The sequence below is a fragment of the Archocentrus centrarchus genome, chromosome 19, assembly GCF_007364275.1.
Source record: "Archocentrus centrarchus isolate MPI-CPG fArcCen1 chromosome 19, fArcCen1, whole genome shotgun sequence".
Taxonomy (NCBI): domain Eukaryota; kingdom Metazoa; phylum Chordata; class Actinopteri; order Cichliformes; family Cichlidae; genus Archocentrus; species Archocentrus centrarchus.
The window spans coordinates 20,827,345-20,842,243 of NC_044364.1; the positions used below are offsets into that span (position 1 = coordinate 20,827,345).

The 14,899-nt window shown below is 41.7% G+C and overlaps 1 protein-coding gene across 2 annotated transcripts in view; it reads left to right on the top strand.

Moving 5' to 3' along the window:
* Positions 1-14,899, top strand: part of abca5 (ATP-binding cassette, sub-family A (ABC1), member 5) — a 36,885-nt gene that overhangs the window by 1,664 nt on the left and 20,322 nt on the right. For both annotated transcript variants that reach the window (XM_030754728.1, XM_030754729.1), the window contains exons 2-8: positions 570-739; positions 11,451-11,637; positions 11,730-11,903; positions 13,197-13,294; positions 13,865-14,091; positions 14,176-14,317; positions 14,631-14,819. In XM_030754728.1, coding sequence (XP_030610588.1) covers positions 570-739; positions 11,451-11,637; positions 11,730-11,903; positions 13,197-13,294; positions 13,865-14,091; positions 14,176-14,317; positions 14,631-14,819 — 1,187 coding nt within the window. The remainder of the gene's footprint in view (positions 1-569; positions 740-11,450; positions 11,638-11,729; positions 11,904-13,196; positions 13,295-13,864; positions 14,092-14,175; positions 14,318-14,630; positions 14,820-14,899) is intronic.

A 14,899-nucleotide genomic window follows, 5' to 3' on the forward strand; every position in this document is an offset into this window, starting at 1 on the left:
CTTTTTAGGCTGAGGGGTAAAAAATGGTTTTACTTGCAGTCGCCTGGTTGAAGCATGCAAAAAAAAAAAAAAAAAAAAAAAAAATCTACAGATATTTTTAAATGCAAAATAATGCTCTTGTGATTAGAAATCTTTTTTGTAAAAGGCTAAGGTAGGCAGCTCATCAATCAGCAGTGCTTATACAGACCAATAGCACACACTTTTACTAGATTTACACTCATACAATAGTTGGGTGCAAAAACATCCCAAGTTATAAACTTCAACATTAAGGAAATCTAAATCATCAGAATAGGTTGTAGTCTCAGTCCTAATAGTAACTTCCTCCAAATCACTTAAATTAACCGTCTCCCTGAGATTTTGATTTTTTTTGCAGCTGTTTGCAAGCAGAAAGTGCTGCATTATGTCATCCACAAAACAAAAATATGCATGTATTAATTAGACATCACAAAGCAAAGTAATCATTGAGATCCCTGAGGGAAATGTTATTGAAGATAGCTATGATAACTCATGTCCATATGTTAAGTAATCTCCAGAGTTAATTTCTTCTTTGACATCTGTTTCATTTGCAGCTGAGGCCAGGATTAGTGAGAGGACCTCTCGTCCATACGTTATCCACATGAGGAATGCTGGGAGCATGCAGCCCACATACAGAAGAGATGCTGGAGTCTGGAACCAAACGAGAAGTCTTCTCTACAAGAATCTACTCATCAAATGGAGGACCAAGCAACAGAGCCTACAGGTGCCTTTTTTTTTTTTTTTTTTCTTCTTCAGACTGATGAGAATCGTTTTTCCCAGTCTGCTGTTTCAGAGACAGTTGTCTCCCTTATCCACAGCTTATATTACAGCAGATGAGATCATATGTTTAAAATATGGAGAAGGATTATAGTGTGCAGCTGAAAAATGGAAAACATAATTAAGTTAGCCCTGCAAATATTTCAGCAATAATTGCTGCATCAGCATACTTTCTCAGCATGTTTTGGTTGAGAAATATTTCCAAATTCAAAGTTGGAGATGTGATGTCACCGTTTGGTGGATTTTCTAGCAAGCTTAAAGTTTGTGCTTCAAAATTGTTTTATATTATCCTTTAATCAATTAGAACAAAACAAATCAAAACTCAGGGAAAGATCATCCACCACGACGGAGAGTGGTGATCTCTAACTCAGATGTTCATTTCTTCTCTAACATCTGTTTCACTTGCAGCTGAGGATTAATGTGAGAACTTTCTGATCAGTTAGCTGAGACAGAATTTACATGTTAACATGCATAAACATGTTTTTTGTTTTAACAAACAGCTGTCCAGTGATGGTATTGTGAGCATGTGGAATGGATATTGTGTGCCCACATTTCATGTAGAGCTTGACTGAGACGACATTTCATGATGATTAAAAATCCGGTACTCCGATATGTTGATTGAGAAGGGTTATTCTGTCAGACAAATGATCATATTTCATTTGCTGTATAGTTTTTGATGTGCTCATTGATGCTCTGCCCAACTCTGCTTTTATATATTTATGAATATAATACTTTTTATTTGGTTTGTTTTTCAGTTGAATTATATTTAAATCTTAAGGAAATCAACACTTCAAAGGGCAAGTTTTCAAGTTTACTAAATGACTGATATTTCTGAAGTTAATGATTAATCGTGTAGTGACCAAAATAAGTGATTTTTGCCATAATCTGTCAGCCTCATGTCATGCTTTATCCTGGTTTCCAGGGAAGTCTCGTTTGCATCATTAAGCCTTTTAGCAGGGTCATGCTTTTACAGTTGTGTGCTGTGAGTCAGTAAAAGTTGGGGCCGCCCCATCGCCTCTTTCTCCTTTCCACTTTTGCTTTGTTAGACTATGCATTATTTAATTGGCTTTAAGTTGCATTGATGCATTTTTTATGTGCCTGTATCCGCTTTTCTTTTGAGATGCAGTACTCTGGGACCTCCTTCATCTTCCTTAACAGCAGTTGGGAAGTTCAGGGCCGCCCCAAGCTCCACTGTACCTAATACAGCTTGCTTAGTTCATACAGAGACCAAATTTTACCCCAAACACTGGATTTGTTATAAAAGGATAGAAGTGAAGTTAATACTCTTAAGCAGTGCTCTGTGAGAAACAGAGTGGTTTCACAGGAAACTCGAGCTTTATTTGGGAGAGCAAAACATACATAACTCTTTTTGCTGGAACTGTCTATCACAAGCCTCAAATTGCTCTCTACATGCCATTGCCTCCGAGTTCAGTTTTAGAAGTTGTTTATCAATGGGAGAAGAAGAAGAATGGTCTTTTATCACATGGTTTGGTTTTGCAGTTAGAGCCGCTGTGTGCATGCAATCATAAGTGAAAAATAAAACAAAGTCTTTTCTTATTGTTTTAGGGGTCATTCACAAATTTCGACATTTTCCAGAGCGTACAAAGTGTATGACGGGGGGCAGGGGGGTAACACCCAGCATACGCTTTTCAAATAGTTAGAAAATGTCGGTCCGTCTGTGTAATTTGAACGCTGATGGCCGAGTCATCAACACCACTGCACCATTCCATGGTCTGCAGCGATATCAATCAATCAATCAATCAATCAATCAAATACTTTATTATCCCCGAGGGGCAATTTGTTTTGCAGCCAACAGCAAAATAAATAAATCTATAAAAACAATCAAACATACAACACACAACCAAGGACACAATTATCTAAAAGAGTTCAAAAAGTTAATAGTATTGGGAATAAAAGAGAATTTAAATCTGTTTGTTCTGCACTGTGGCAGAGAGTACCTCCTTCCTGAAGGCAATAACTGATACATTGAGGACAGGGGGTGAGCGCTATCACCCCGAATCTTTTCTGCCTTTTGGGTGGCTCGAACCCTGTACAGGAGGGCAAGATCATTAAGACTTACATTTGCCACCTTGCTACACAGTTTCACAATGTTCTCTAACCTTCTTTTGTTCTTGAGGCTCAGAGAACCAAACCAACAGATTAAAGAAAAGGTTAAAACAGACTCAATAAAACAAGAATAAAACATTTTCATAAAAATCTTATCCACGTTAAAACCCCTAAGTTTTCGATACAAATACATACGCTGATGAGCTTTTGCACAAATGGCATCTGTATTTGCATCAAGTGACAGTTTGTTGTCCAGTATAGTGCCCAAATATTTGTATTTCTCCACTACCTCTATTTCCTGGCCATAAATATGAACAGCAGGTATTGATGAGGTTTTCCGACGAAAGTCTATGATCATTTCTTTTGTTTTTGATGCATTTATGTCTAGAAAGGAATTCCCACACCATGTTACAAAATCGTCTACAACCGGGCCGTGGTCAAGATCTGCATCATGGAGCAGAGAAATGATCACTGAGTCATCTGCATATTTAATTATATATCTGTTCTTATAGTGGCTCTGACACTCATTTGTGTAGAGAACAAATAAAAGTGGAGAAAGGACACATCCCTGAGGGGAACCAGTGGAGGATAAAAGCAGATCTGATAAAATGCTGTTGACTCGCACTCTCTGTGGTCTATCTGTTAAAAAATCCATGAGCCAAGATACCAGACCAGAATCAAGATTGTATGTACTAATAAGCCGTCTCGCTAAAATATGGGGCTGGATGCAGTTAAAAGCTGATGAAAAATCTATAAAAAGCAAACGAGAAAAATTACGTGCACCATCCAGATGCTCCAGAACCTTGTGGAGCAAAGTGCACACAGCATCCTCCACACCCCTCCCTGTTCTATAGGCGAATTGGAGGGGGTCTAATTTTGTCTCAATGGCGCAAAAAATTTCATTTCTTACAAGTTTCTCAAATATTTTCATTACAAGTGAAGTTAAAGCTACAGGACGATAGTCATTTAATGATTTAGGTGCTTTAACTTTGGGCACTGGTACAATAATAGAATCCTTCCATATACGTGGCACTTTATGAAACTCAAGAGATTTTGAGAAAAGAAATGAAAAAATTTCAGCCAATTGCTCTGCGCAGTTTTTAAGGAGACGCCCATTTATTTTATCTGGACCTGGACTTTTTCGCTCTTTCACCCCTTTAAATAATTTAAGCACCAATAATCTATCAATATTAATAACTGACTGTTTTGGAGAAACATCCCTGTACACAGCCAGTTCTTCATTAAAGTTGTGAATGTTAAAACGATTGTAAAAATGATTCAAATCATTCGCCAGCTCTAAATCAGACACACCTCCAAAAGAAATGGGACACTTCCTGTGTTGCAAACCCATAATAGACTTAACCCCCTCCCAGGCAGGGCGTGAGCGTCCTGTGCCCAGCAATGACTGCACTTTATCTTTATATTTAATTTTGGCAAGCTTCAATTCTCTTTTCACTTGCTTTTGCAACTCTCTGCTATAAACAACATCCCCACGGTTGAATGCAATATTCCTCTGATTAATAATACTTTTCAGAGCTTTGGATACCCATGGTTTGTTGTTTGCAAATATGCAAATTTCCTTCTTTGGGATTATCAAGTCTTCACAGAAATTAATATAAGCTGTGACAGTCTTTGTAATTTCATCTAGATCATAGCAGGTTCTTTTGAATAAGTCCCAATCGGTACAAGTGAAACAGTCTTGAAGGGTCTGAATGGACTCCGCTGATCACACTGGAACGAGGCGACGCTGGGGTTTTGTTCCCTTCAGGACAGATTTATAGGTGGGAACCAGCAGTGGCGGTCCTAGCCTGTTTGGCGCCCTGGGCGAGCATCCCTGTCGGCGCCCTCCCACCCCCACCCCCCATAGCAATCGCGCAGCAGCGCCTACCGCACTACTCCACTTGGGGGGTAATGAGCACCTGCTGTGTGGTGCATGTAGCTTTCTGCCATGGTCTGACAGACAGGTTTTAACAGAAGGTCTCCCCACCATCACAGGCACACTCGGAATTTCTTTTAAATTTTATTTGAAAAAAACATGGAAGAAACTGAAATATTACACAGCTTCTGCTTACCTTCATCTTTGCTTATTTCTCCTGTTGTTCTTTTCTCTTTTTCCTAAACTGCACACCTGATGGCTTTGACCTTTTCCTTTCCATCTGCCGTAATTTGCACTGAAGCTGAATAGGTTATCACCACCGCCCATCCCCAGGGTTGTCAGATCTGACTGACAGTTGCCAGCCCAACACAACAAAACCTCCATTGAAACTCATGTTAATAGCACCAGGTGTGATATATATTTAACTAGAAGCACTCAGAGAGCGCAAACCTCCGCTAAGGCCATAGGGTCACTGACGCTGTAATACGTGTATCTAAATACTTTGAAATAATCTTTCATCTTTCCCAGACAACAATAACCCTCTATCCCGCAATAGTGTGTTACCTCGACCAGATCGCGGCTCCTAACCGTAGTAGGGAGACCTCTGGTCTCTACTTCGCTTGGCTCGTGGCTGGTAACTAACTTGCTCATCCATGTGGGTCACCTTTAGCAAGGCGGAGAAATGCAGCAAGTCGAAGGATTTTGGCAACAGAACTTTTATTCCTTTTTCCACTGAACACACTTTTTCCCTCGCGCTCGTCTCCCACGCTAGCCCGCATACACACACACGGAGCAGAGAAAAGTGGGTGGTGTCTCTTAAAGGGGAAGGCTCTGCCTGTATCCCGCAATACTGAAGAATCCTTAAAAAAATTCCTGGATCCAGATAGTGATTTGGATCGCCACCAAAATTTAATCACTGCTTCCTCTTGTCATTTCCAACCGCTCCACAAAATTTCAGTGACATCCGTTCATAACTTTTGGAGTAATTCTGCTGACAAACAGACAGACAAACAAACAACGCAACCGAAAACATAACCTCCTTGGCAGAGGTAAATATACAGAGCTTTGGGTGAGTTGCCTTTATTTATAATTCAGCAGTTACTGTTGGCTGTAACCAGGCCAAAACTGTACAGGCATGAATGAATGAACCCGGCTGACTGTCTCACTCTCACGCCATCACTGCTTCACTTGACTCGCAGGAGAAGGGGGCGGGGCAGCGCTGTGTGTGTGTGACGATCGAGTGAAGCAGTGACAGCGAGACAGAGAATCCCCCGCCTGCCCCTTTCCTTCTGTTACAACCTGTCTGACCATTGCAGAAAGCTACATGCAATACACAGCAGGCAGAGGGCGCCCATTACCCCACAAGTGGAGTAGTGCGGTAGGCGCTGCTGCGGCGATCGCAATGCATTGGGGGAAGGGGGGCGTCATGCCGCCCTAGATGAAATGCCGCCCTGGGCGGCTGCCCATGTCGCCCATATCAGAAACCGCCACTGGGAACCAGATAAACAACATTGTGGTCAGACATGCCAAGAGGTGCTCTGCTAAAAGACTTATAAGCTCCCTTAATTGAGCCATAACAAAGATCCAGAGTCTTCAAATTCCTCGTGGGGCAATTTACATATTGATGCAGGTTAGTGAGCGACCTCCCAAGTTTACATTGATTAAAGTCACCCATTACAAAATTGGGGGCATCTGGTGCAATGCACTGCAGTCTGTGTACCGTCTCCACTATGCTCCTAGTGGCGACTTCCACATTAGCCCTCGGGTGAACGTACACAAGAGTAACAAATATCTGTGGGAATTCTCTTGGTAAATAAAAAGGACGCAGAGAGACAGATAAAAGTTAAACATCAGGAGAACACAGTGATTCCCTCACCACCGTGTTACGACACCAGTTCTTATTAATATAAAAACAGAGACCCCCGCCCAGGGTCTTACCAGTCACAGTCGGGTCTCTGTCGAGCCTCAGAGGTTCTCCAAAACCACTGATTTCCAGCTCCGATTGTAAGTCCCGCTGCTTGAGCCATGTCTCCGTAAGAGCGATGAGACAAACATTCTTGTATTCTGGTAAAAAGTTGACGTTAGCCTGAAGAATGTCAACTTTGTTCCGCAGGGACTGCGCGTTGGCGAGGATGATTGTTGGAAGAGGAATCCTCCGATGGCCTTGCCTTCTCAGTCTCTGTCGCACTCCTCCGCGTCTGCCCCTTTTCCTCACCGCCGTTTGTTTAGATCTCCAGTTCTTGTTCATCGTGGTGAAATCATGCTGAAGGATTTCGGCCGGTAAGGCCGCCATGAGCTTAACATCTCCGACATCGGGGTTCCGGAAAAACAAAAGGGACTCTCGACTATACTGAATAAACTGATTATGTCCACAGAGACCTCTCAAAAAGTGACAGGTCATCGTCAAGATGATTAGAAGAAGGACTACCGGCCTAATATAAGCCATATTGTTGCAAAAATTCCCACACGTTAAAAAATAAAAATCACGATTAAAAACGATTAAAAAAGTAAATAAAATAGAAAAAATTTAAGTTACTTAAGATTATGTTAAGTTACGTTAAAAGACAGCTGCGCCCATAAACTACTGCTCACATACCCATACACTCTGCTGCTGCTACATGTCGCCATACTCCAGCGCCATCTTTTCGGATATGGCCTCCGGTCTGGCAGGTCAGTTCAAAGGCCTCATTGAATTCTCTAAAATAGCCCATCATCGATTCACAAAATGACTTTACTGACGATATTAGATGGGAACAAGCGGGCAGCAGGTGTAGAAAACAGCCAAAATCACTGGAGATAAATTCAAGTGGAAGCATTGTTCCAAAAATGGAAACTGCATGCAGTAAATCGCAGAAAACAATGATGGATTTGGACTATTTTCATCTATGCTGGCCCGTATATTTGTGTGTAATCTGGCGATCGGTGGCCGGGACTTTTACCAAATTTTGTGCAATAAAACTCGCTGTCGGCTGTCTCAAAAGTTGCTAAAGGACGAATTGAGGTCCAGGGGTGTGTGTGCTGTCCCACTTGGTGCCAAAGAGAGGTCCCCACAAAGGGACACAGTACGAGCACTGTATGTACACAAAACATGGTGACAGTGGAGTTTTCAGGTTTTTCGGTGTTGTCAAAAATTTTTTTTTTTTTTTTTTGCTTTGCTTATATCAGTAAATATACTGGTGCACAGGATTTATGAAGGGCTTATATATAAAATGAAGAAATGACTTGCTGTTAACCTCATTAATAAAGAATATATTGTAGCGTCTGTTAAGATGTTGAAGAAGATGGCGAGTTCTTTTTAACACGTGTTTGACCACAGCGTAGAGGCTACAAATTCAAACTACTGTGCAGGCTTTCAACACACCTTTAACCTAAATATCTAAAATGCTATGATGTAGCCTAAAATGAACACTTGCTGCACATCCAACACTTCTCGGCCTTGACCGTTTGCTATTTTATCAGATTAAGGTTCTGTGGCTGCCAGATTTTGGGAAGTATGCATATACCAATAAATATTGATACTAATCAATCGCCATTGCTCACCATTCTCATGTAATAGAGCTAACATTACCCCCATCACCTCAAAGTCCCTGTGTTATCCTAACTTTACTACCTGTTTACGTACTACACTTTCCCGCTTGCTCTGTCCCTCGGTTTCCCTTTCCAAAGCCCGCATCTCTGGCTGCTCTTCTCCCTGCCTGCTGCTGCTGTCCTCACCTACAGCAGAGGTGAAGACAGTAGGGTGCATTACTGTTTCAGCCTTTTCAATTCAATTTTTCAGTTCAATTTTATTTATATAGCACCAAATCACAGTCACCTCAAGCCACTTTATACTGTAAGGTAAAGACCAAACAGTCATCCTAATCTTAAAAATAGAGAGGGTGTCTCCGTCCTGAATCCAAGCCGGGAGCTGGTTCTGCCTCCCATTCTCCTTAGTTATCCTAGGAACCACAAGTAAGCCAGCGGTCTGAGAGCGAAGTGGGTTATATGGTAATATGAGCCAATGAAGAGAAGCCAGTATGGGAGAAATCTGCTCTCGCTTTCTAGTCCCTGTCAGTACTCTAGCTGCAGCATTTTGGATCAGCTGAAGACTTTTCAGGGAGCTTTTAGGACAGCCTGATAATAACAAATTACAATAGTCCAGTCTAGAAGTAATAAATGCATGAATTAGCTTTTCAGCATCAGTCTGAGACAGAAATATTAGGAGTGTAGCCTACTCATGAAATTAGTGTTGCTACAAGTGTACAAATCTGGACAGTTAGAATAGTCTCTTCTTTTAGGAAATTGGCATTTGTAAAAAAAAATTAAGACAAACCAAAAAACTTTCATGACAAATGTGGGTGAGCTTGGGGGCCCCCTGGTGGTCAGCGGGCCCTATGCAGCTGCATATCTCGCCCATGCCTCGGGTCGGCTCTGCCTACAGCCTACTGTTGCTGGAGCATTGCTGTTACAGAGGACATGGAGGCTACAGCAGTGAACATGTCTGTGATCTTTACACATTTTGTAGCATCTACAGTGACACTCTTAAATTTCTTCGCGCGTAACTTCTCCGCACCCCCTTTCTGCCGCTTCGGTTTCTTTATGTTGCCTCATAACATATTCGCTCAACACTGAAACAACTGGACTCAGGGAGTACCACGCTGAGAAAGGGTGGGGCCGCTTTCATCATATATCCTGATTGGTTCAGACCACTGTCTATGAATACCTGGGTCTCTCCACCATTTGGTTGAGAACTGAAGACTTTCGGATGAGAGGTGAAATGTTTTCAAGAAACAAAAAGAAGTCCAGTCTCCCTTTTTTTTCAGAGGGGTGTGGAATCAGGACTGACAGCTCAACATAGTGGCTGAACAACATAGTCCCAGCTGTTGCATTCAGGGACCATAGGAACTGGAAATGTCTGTAACGCATCATCGATATTCTATGTGTATGTGATTGGTTTTGAAAGATAACATGCTTCACCGATACAAGCAGCTTATTTGAATACATGACTCGAATCTCAGAGGAAAAAATATGATCTTGACAGATTTGCACAGCATTTTAAGTCCGTGTTGGAGATTTCTCATGCTCTCAAAGTAAAGCAGAAGCCTCGTCTTCATCTGTGGGTGCTAGCAGCGGTCAAGTAATAAAAAGAGATGGTGAGAAAACAGACACATTCACTGTTGATACCTGAGCAGTTGAAACAGCATGATATGGACCGTGTCACTGCGATACGTTGACTAGTCCGCCGTATTAGAAGTGGCAAGTTAGCCTTAAATCAATGAAACCACATGCAAAGGGAGTGGATTTTCTGAATAAAAACAACTGACATTTAACTTAATAATCATATTTTAGATGGTCTGATGCCCATTGAAATATTTACCGTTCTTCAGGGAGGGTCCCTGGGGCCGTGCGAGTGAGCGGGCCGCTTCCCCGAGTCCCATTTCCCGGTCAAAATGCTCTCGTTCCGGCTCTGGGGGAGCTCGGGGCTCCAGGGCGGGATGCTGAATTTTTTTGCCCAGCCACGGCTCACCATTCTCGGATACAATGTGTGGCCGTCCCGGTCCCTCATCTCCCCTTCCAAAGAGAAAGCGGAGATGAGGGACCTGGGGAAGCGGCCTGCTCACTCGCACAGTTAATATACAGTATAGGTATATCTGTTCATTACAGGGTGTACCCTGCATCTCACCCTATGACAGCTGGCATAGGCTCCAGCCCTCCTGCTATCTTGAAAAAGATAAGCGGAAGAGAATGGATGGATGGATTTTTATTAGTGCAACAATACAATGTTTTAATAGGTAGGGAAGAGTATATTTAATACCAAGATCTACAGAATTTTTCAAGACCAGGATTTGTTTTATAGAACCCCACAAGGGACATGGGAGATGAAGAAAAAAAAAAAAGAGGGAAAAAAGAGACAGATGTACTTTCTCATATACACACACTCAGCTTGAGCTTTTATTTTATGAATATATATATATATATTTATATATATGATATAAACAGGTGTGTCCTCCATCACTGTAATTGTTTATGAGCTGAGTGGCTGAGAGGAGAAGGGGGCGGGGCAGCGCTGTGTGTGTTTGTGGCCATCAGTGAAGCAGTGATGGCGTGAGAGCGAGACAGTCAGGTTCATTCCTTCATACCTGTATAGTTTTGACGTGGTTACGGCCATCAGGAACCCTTGAATTATAAATTAAAGGCGACTTTTTCTGCAGTCTCTCGCCGATCCTTTCAACGTCCTGATGGACGCTGATGTATCAAGATTAATGCGGAAGCGCACGGCCTAAAATTAAAAAGTTTTACGAGATCTTTGCAAAAGTAATTTTTTTTTTTTTTTTTTTCCCTCTCATGTCCCTTGTGGAGTTCCATAGTTTTAATACACCATAGTACATTATAATACCAAAGAACCAGGTGAAATTAAATGTAATGAAAAAAAGATTTTCTTTGTACGCTTTTGGGGGGGGGGGGGTCTGAAAAAGAGTACACTTTGTACGCTCTGGAAAATGTCGACATTTGTGAATGACCCCTTAGTAAAGATTTACCTGTAAATTCATGTTCTGTGTGACAACATGAATTTTTCACCAGTTTTGTGTAGTAATGCTTTGGAGATGCACACAAAAAAAATACATTCAAGAGATGACACTATATTTGCCCTGAACTGGGGGACATCAGGGTGTAGTCAGCAACCTTAAAGCTAAATGAAAAGGACACAAAATTTCTTCTGTCTGTCTCTGTACAGGAATTAATCCTGCCTCTGCTCCTGTTGGGGCTTCTGATACTCATCAGCACCCTGAATCCTCATGCTTATTATGGAGGCTTCAATACGACAGAACTGGAGAGTGATACCCACTTCTTCAAAGGCCTTGGCTACACACCAATCAATAACATCACCACTCACATAATGGAAGAGGTGGCTCAGATAATGCGTAAGTCTGAAAACCATCCATTATGTTCTGTGTCTTTTAGGTTCGAGCAGAGGCCTCATAAAGAACAAACTAAAACTTTTATCCTCCTCCAGTTATGCAGGATCGTCTCGAGATGTTTTCCAGTGAGGAGGATCTGGAGAACGCCAGCCTGTATGACCCCTCCAGCTACGTTGGTGTGGTGTTCATGGACAGCTCAGCCACATCTTACAAACTCCGCTTCCCCTACAACCACCTGCCTTTACCCAGTGACTACACAGAGTCCTTTGGTAAAAACTAGTGTGATCTCATTTAATCTTAGACTATTTTATTTTCTCCCTCCCTCTTTATTTTTATAAAAAGGCTTCACTTTGTTTAAAATGAGTACAGCTTATTTTGGCACAAGTTTCTAAACCTTTTGCCTCATTGTGAGAAAACTGTAACGAGTGCTACAAAAAGCCTTTGAAAGAGTCCTTTGGTGTAAAAGAAAAACAAAACTCTATAATGAAGCATTTAAAGTACTAGTGTGAAAGAAACAGTAGTCAGTCAGGACATTGTGCGTGACCTCAGTGGTAAAATTCTTAAATGAGTCATTGTTGCGGCTTTGGCAGGGTCTGCTTAGTCAGTGTGTCTTGCTCTTCCAACCTTAGGTGCCACCCTCCTGTGCAGCTGATTCTACTCACCATTTAGGCCAGAGACAGGAGCGCTTCAGGGCCAGAGAGCGTATTTGCCCAGTGGAGAGGAGGGTGTTGGTGATTTAACCCTCTTTTTTTTTTTTTTAGTGGCAGACTTCAGGGTTTTGTTATGATGGTGACTTGTCCATCATGTTGCCAGTTTTCCCTTGTTATCTCCTTTTCCAACCCAGTCACTTCTTGTTGCTTCGTCCACATGCCTTGAACACTAAGGGGAATGTAATGGGCATTGTTCATTTGCCTTAAGATGTTGAACAAAGTTCGAACTGTCATGACTGGATCTTTGCTGTCATTCAGAACATCAAAGAGATTGATAGATGTGTTGGAGAAAGTTTCCTCTGCAGCACTTAATTAATCAGGCATTTGAGAAAAAAGAGAAAAAAAAAAAAAAAAAGCTCCACAGCCAATCTAAGCTTAAAACTAAGTTGTAGATACTGACTTTTAGCCTTTTGGTATGAAGGGATCTGACAAGATATGGAAAACCTCACATCATTCTGGTTTAGTTGGAGCACAGGAAGAGGAGATGACCTCCTCCTAGAGCTGGAATATGAAGTGCTATAGGATCAGCTGACCAACCCAGAACCTTCTAGCTGCGAGGCAGCAGTGCTAACCACTACGCCACTGTACTGCCCCCATTGTGCATTATATATCTATTAAATGATGTTTTTCCTTTTTAATGTTCTTTAACCAGCATTACATTATCAATTTTACTTATGTTTATTGTACATATAAGCTATTATAAATGTTATTTTATTGGTATGATGTATCATTGTATATTATTTGTTCTGTTTTTATGTCATCTGTGAAGCACTTTTAACTGCTCCAACCTTCATTTAAGCTGCTTTACAAATAAAGATTGATTGACTGCCATTATTGCTGCTTCTCCTGCAGCCAACTGTTTCTCAAGCTTCGTGAACTGCAGAGCTGCAAATTACTGGTACTCCGGCTTCATTCGCCTCCAGTCTCTGATTGATGCAGCCATCATTCAGGTGAGATGGACCAGAGCTCAGCTCAGCTCATCCAGAGTTGATCCACCTGAAACTAAGATACTCTCTGTTGTACAGTTACAGTAAGTTATTTATTAACCCTTTAATACTGAACCTGTTGTCAGTGACAGAACATACTTTAAATGTCCTGCCATTCACGGATTTCCAGCAACAGTTACTTGATAACCCTATGTTGGGAGTGAAGCACAATTTCTCCGCTTTCAGAAACCATTTGAATTTTTCCAATAGGGCAAACGGTCCTCTAATTACAGTAATTGAAAGTACGTTTGATCTGAAGTCTCAGTGGTGATGCGCTCATGTTAACCAGCTGGCAAGTAAGGGCAGGTAACGGGTGAATCAGTGGCGATTGCCCCGTGTAAGAGGGTTAAAGTAGACATCAAACTTTTTTTTTTTTTTTTTGCTGTAAGTTTCCTGCTTTCTTCTATTTTGTCTGATTGAATTTTGAAAATTTGAACAGAGTTTTTCACACATGGTTTTTCTTTGATTAAATTAATGAAAAAAGTCCCAATTTTAAACCCTTTGATCCGCTGATCGTTCATCTTTTGTGCTCAGATGCAGACAAAGCGTTCGGTGTGGAACGAGTTAGATCTCAAGGTGGTGATGATGGGTCAGCCAGCCTCTGTGGAGGTTCAGAAGTTCCCCCACGCCCTCATCTCCATCTACCTGGTCCTGGCTTTCACACCCTTCGTCACCTTCCTCATTGTCAATGTGGCGGCTGAGAAGGAGCATCGCCTCAAGGATACCATGACTATGATGGGACTTTACGACACAGCCTTCTGGTGAGGAGAAACTGCTTCAGGCACTGCAGATTTAGACACTTGGACTGAAGGTGATCATATTCATGTGTGCATGTCATATGACAGGTTATCATGGGGCCTCCTGTACGCTGCTCTAGTGACCACCATGTCCATCCTGATGGCCATCATCGCTACTTACACAGCGCTCTTCCCTAACAGTGACTTCTTTGTCATCTTTTTCCTCATATTCCTCTATGGAATATCATCAGTGAGTAGAGCTGGTATGGAGGGAAAGCAAACCAATGCACATGTGTAGCTTTGTTTGAAGGATCTCTTCATGCAGTATAATTTAAAAAAAAAAACAAAAAACTTTTCACTTATTCCTAATGGGAGTTACTGGGGTAATAGCTGTTGTACTTATTATTCTTAGTTGAATAAGTCAACTAGTATTTCTTTGACAGAAAGGTTTAATTGAATATTCAGCTCATTATGGAAGTAGCAAAACTTGGTTTGGGGGAACTAAATATTTTATTATTTGTTCATCATAAATTTCTTTTTTGTTTCCGTTCTCTGTTGCATAGATCTTCTTCTCCTTCATGTTAACGCCGCTGTTTAAGAAGCCCAAGTTTGCCAGCACAGTGGGATCCATGCTGACGGTCGTGTTTGGCTGCCTGTCGCTGTTCACTGTCCTCATGAAGGATTTCCCACAGCCACTGGTGTGGCTTCTGTGCCTGCTGTCCCCCAGTGCCTTCTCCATTGGTATTGCACAGGTAAACTTAGACTGAACCACACTCTGGTCACCTGTGGAGTATTTAATACTTCTGGAATACATCTAATACTAGCTTGTTGC